Source organism: Nannospalax galili, unplaced genomic scaffold, assembly GCF_000622305.1.
Source record: "Nannospalax galili isolate Female #2095 unplaced genomic scaffold, S.galili_v1.0 scaffold976, whole genome shotgun sequence".
NCBI classification, from domain to species: Eukaryota; Metazoa; Chordata; class Mammalia; order Rodentia; family Spalacidae; genus Nannospalax; species Nannospalax galili.
In genome coordinates this window covers 1,321,127-1,326,273 of record NW_008339381.1, presented here as the reverse complement: position 1 = coordinate 1,326,273, position 5,147 = coordinate 1,321,127, and the positions used below count along the sequence as shown (strand labels likewise).

Here is a 5,147-nt window from a genome sequence, read left to right as displayed (position 1 = left end):
TTGATAGTTTGTATTTTAATTCTTCTCGTCCATTAAAAATCCACATGTTCAAAAATTAAACCATAACCACATTCTCCTGGAGTAGATTTTTTTTTCAATGAGAATTAATAACTAGCAATTAATGATTAAGGCCCTCGGCTTCCACAAACTGATGATTAAGTCTTAGGAAGGGTATTATTATTTAATGGTCAAAACGGATCAGGTCACTGCTGGTGTGCACACACATTTGAGTCAAGGTCTTTGAGTGTAACCATGCTGTATATTGGTTTCATTGTATCAATGCCAGTTGACATAGTGTTAAGCAATTTGAAATTCTTTAAGCCTTTTCTCCTTTTGTTATATGATACCCAGAGAGAAAAATTGTTAAAATACTACTCAAATTACTTTCCAAGTTCAGCACTGTCGAAGAGCCTTCTCCTTTCATGGCGTCTCAGCATTAATGTGAGACATGCCTTCCCATGAAAATTTAATTTGAAAACCCATCAGTTAAATTTTGAAAGAAATGAATAAAATTCTTGACTTATGTCTCATTTCTCTCATTTTGCCAAGTGATAAAATCTAGCATATTGTACCCCAAGTCATGCATTATTACATAGTGCAGGTTTACGAAAGCCACTAAATCACTTGCTATGTTTTTTTCAGGGAAATACTGTTATAGTGGAATAGAAACAAGTCACAAAGTAGAAGATGTGTTACTGAAATAAATCACACCCAAGCCTGCCTAATCAAAGTTCTTACTCTGTGGCAGGATCAAAATGTGTCTGAATGAAGCTGAAGCCTAATTTGAGGAAAGACTGTGACAGAATGTCTATACGTGGTATGATAGGCAATTTGACTGTTTGCAAATGTTGATCAACTCAATAATGAGTTGCAACATAACAGACTGGATGCAGCCTCACCCACAGAGGAAGACACACATTTACAATAACCTAGTATGAAAGGCCATTTGATAAGCTCATGCTTATCAGAAATTCTAGAAATGTGAAAGATCTCAAATCATAGGCACTTAATTCCTTCTATAACTTTTAGATCTCTTGAGATCAAATTGTTGATTTAAAGGCACATATAATTAAATGATAAAAAAGCACAAAAAGAAAAAGGCACTCTGGAAATGTGGGGGCTATAAACAAAGATGTTTAAATGAGTTAAGCTGTTTCTGAAGTTGCCTGGTTAAAAAGGGCTTTGCTTGTATTAGATTTACAAAGCTTTGAATCAAAGGACTTTTTCCTTTTTTTTTCTACTCTGTAGAGTAGAGTGGTATTTCCCTGGGTCTTTTCCATTTTGAGATATCAATTTTCTAATAATTGTGATGAGCCATTTAAGTTAGACTTGAACTTCTCTAATACACAATTGATTCGAATGTTGCTGTTTGGCTTAAATTAAAATGCAAAACAATACTATGATTTCCATTTCAAAAAGTGACTGGGCATAGAGAGTCAAGGAATTAGAAAAAGCAGTAATATAAGAAGAAATTAGCTTGCCATGGTTTGTTTACAGTGATAGAAAAGACTGCTAGAATGTTCCTTTGTTAAAGGGACATCTTCTCTCTTTTCTCCTTTCTAGTAACATAGTTGAAGTTGGTATAGAAATGCCCTTATAAAGTTGTGGGCCAAGGTGCACATCTGTGTGCTACGTTCAGCGCTGTGGCAACAAGTCAGCTATGATGCTGTGGGAAGGACGAAAGGAACAAGTTGAGAATTTTCATTTACAAACTCCAATTCTCGTCTGTTTCACATAGGTGCGTGCTAGTGCAATTGCCCAAGATGCTGATCAGAATTACGACTATGCCAGTAACAGCGTGGTTCTTCATCTGGAGCCAGGAGATGAAGTCTATATCAAATTAGATGGTGGGAAAGCCCATGGAGGGAACAACAACAAATACAGCACATTTTCTGGATTTATTATTTATGCTGACTGATAATGCAGAAACTGACCTTGCTGTTCTGAGTTTGAACACTGGATTCGTATGGCTGACGTCAGTGAATCAAGGATCCCAGGGGATGCCGATATCGGGGCACCTCAGTTGTGTATATGTGGGGAAATCAAATGCTACCTGACTCACATCTGTATCACTCAGACACATTATGTAAAAAAGTATTTAACGCAAGATAAGCAGATGTGCAATCCACTACCGCCAAAGCCAATACTCCTTATCGTTAGTGTCCATGTGAATGAAGTACTATATAGATCACAAATTTTTATAGAAAAATCTAAGACACTGAATTATTTCTTCAATATCTATGATACTTTGGTGTACTGTGATCTTGCTGCTTTTATCCATGTGTCAGCTTTGGTTTGTGTGAGTTCATCTGCTTATTATGATACTTGGATTCTATTTGTAGTGTGGGGAGGAATCATTTTACCCTGCAGGAGAAGGTCTAATTGAAGTAATGCTGCTTGTCCCCAAAGAAATTGTTTGCCTTGTACTCTTGTTAACTTTAGAGCTAGACCTGGGAATGATTCAACTTCAAGCCTTAACCTGGAATTTTCTGGATTTGTGGGAATTCCCAAGCCTGTGACCATTTTCACATTTATTTTTTCCTTTTCATGTGAATTTTCTTTTCTCTTTTCTGGTGATAGTCTTTAAAAATAGAGATTGAAACTGTATCATAGGATTACCCTCTTAAGTGTGAAAATGTGTAATTATGTATGGTATTTAGAAATATCCCTTCTGTGTCCATTTTGTCAATAGAATACATTTAGACTCACTTGGATGCCAGAGAACTTTATTCTTTGGTATGAAATCAGACTGAGGCTTTTGCCTTCTTTGGAACAAAACATTGTTCATAACCCAAGGCACAAAGGTTTAATTTGGCCTACTGCATGCGTCACCAAGGGGACACTAAGTAAGACCTTCAAACAGTTACTACAAATCTTTGGCCTGAGGTTATTTCAAAATTAACCATTTCACATAGAGCCAATATGACAGTAAAGTGTATATATTTTATATAAATACTTGCCACATACTTATTTATATACATATATATGTTAGATGAAATATTATATATATGGCCCTCAGTCCACAAGGCACAGAGGCTGCAGAGCCTCAAAATTAATTTTAAAAGTATGTATGTATACACTCACAGAATCATGCATAAATTATTTGACTTACTTTAGATTGAAATATATTTTAGATGATAAAAATATATGGAATAGCAAAACAATAAAAAGGCTTCTCTTTAAGAGTTATCCAGAAAATTAAATCTCAGTAAATTCAAACGCTCTGCATTTCATGTGTATGTGAAGCCTGTGGCTGCTGTATTGCCGTATGCCAATCAATACTTCAACTGCATTCTCTGGTAGACTGTTAACACCCGGATGACAGGATCCAAGCAGCTCTCCTCCACAATGTTTATGAAATATATGCATTTGAGTTATCATTTTTTCCTTTCAGGTGGATTGGAGCCGACAATACAGTGCAAACCCATTCTCTCTAGTTACAGCGCACTGCCAAGAGCCATCTCTTGAAGGAAGATATCAGAATGCATGCAGATACATCCTACTATCTCACAGCTTCCACTCTTACAATGAGAAATCTCTTCCTCTTTCAGTTTCCTTTAAACACTCTTTGACAAGTAGATTTCAAGACCAGAGATGTAAAAATCTGCTTGCTTTACTAGTGAAGGACATTTGCATTTTTTCCTTTAAAGGACTTGGTTTGTTCTCCTGGCTCATTTCATGTTGGTACTTTTTGTTCTAACACACAGAAAGCTTGATCAGTTATGATCAGCTGAAATATCTTTAGTTTAGCAAATTTCGACTTTCCAAGAGTTATGCATGGTGCTCCCATCTGAAGGTGGTGTTTGCTATGTTTAAATGCCTTGGTCTGAGTAACTGTCATGATTTATATGATAAAAACACTTAGCTCACTCATCATGAGTAGTGACTAATTCTACTTGGCCCTTCTAATGTGTAAGGTTCCTCGCAAATGAATTGCAATAGTTTTAATTTTTATTTAACAGCATATATTTATCAGAGGAATTGGCAGCAAGAGATTAGAGATTTGTCATAGGTATCAAATCACATAGAAAGGATTGAATTAAAAGATTAATATATAAACAGCAGCGCACACCAATTAAGCATTTTAACTAACATTTTTTTTAAAAAGGCTGTATTGGCACAGAACATCATGGCTGGATAGCTTTCAAAGAGCAGTCTTTATAATCAGGCTGTCATTTCCAATAGATTTGACCTTTTCCTTAGATAAATAAACATTATTTTCTCTGTTTAGGCCTGAGGAAAAACAAAGTAAAGGAAATAAAGGGATATACGTAAGGCAAGCATTTCTCTTTTTTTTTTCATTATCTTATGAATTAATTAAATTGTGGCCTTTGTTATACAAATGTAATAATTCATTAAACTATATTATGTAACATATTTTGACTTTTATGGTTGAATTTTTAGAATTCAGTACTGTTATGTGTTCTTAGACAAACTATGCAAAACACAACAAAATGGACACTCAAAGCTGATTTATTATATGTTTATAGATAGATGGAGAACATAATTATCCTTTCAAGATATTTTCATTGCTGTGAATTGGTAATTTCATTACAACATCCTTTGGAAACAAAATAGTCTCAAAATTTAACTTTCTTTGTTGCAAAACCTATTTTAAAGTGTCATATTAGTCATTAAGCATTAATTAAAGAACAGCAGGGTAATTAGTAGGATCATCAATATTACAAAATCATTAGCTTGCTCCAGAAGGGGGCAATGTAACTAGAAACACTTTAAATTTTCTCAAGTAGTGCAGATGATGGAGTTGGAAAATAGAAAAGACCTCCAAAATTAATCTTAGGGGATATAGACTTTAAATTATTTAAATTCTGCATTTAGTCACTTAAATCATTGTTTGGAAATGCCTTCCTTTGTATTTATTTTATTAGGACAAAACACTAGGGCTCGCTTGGGCCCAGTAGCTCCCCAAGAGATGCCACTGTAATAGTTACCCAACTTCAGAGAAGGCAAAAATCTATTTCGCACAGGAGGGCAGTGATCAGTCATTAGGTCTACATAGTTCAGACTAATGCCTCATGGTGAATGTGAAACCACTGAATATTCTTTGCAAATTTTACCCTCAAGATCTATATTCTTTTCTCTTTTTTTCTTTTTTCTTTTTTCTTTTTTTTTTTTTTTTTTTTTTT

The 5,147-nt window shown here is 34.7% G+C and overlaps 1 protein-coding gene across 1 annotated transcript in view; it reads left to right on the top strand.

Annotated features, from left to right (window-relative positions):
* Window positions 1-4,958, top strand: part of C1ql3 (complement C1q like 3) — an 11,347-nt gene extending 6,389 nt beyond the window's left edge. The window contains exon 2 of the mRNA XM_008833891.3: window positions 1,739-4,958. Within this exon, the coding sequence (XP_008832113.1) occupies window positions 1,739-1,918 (180 nt within the window). The 3' untranslated portion in view covers window positions 1,919-4,958. The remainder of the gene's footprint in view (window positions 1-1,738) is intronic.
* The last annotated feature ends 189 nt before the right edge of the window (window positions 4,959-5,147 follow it).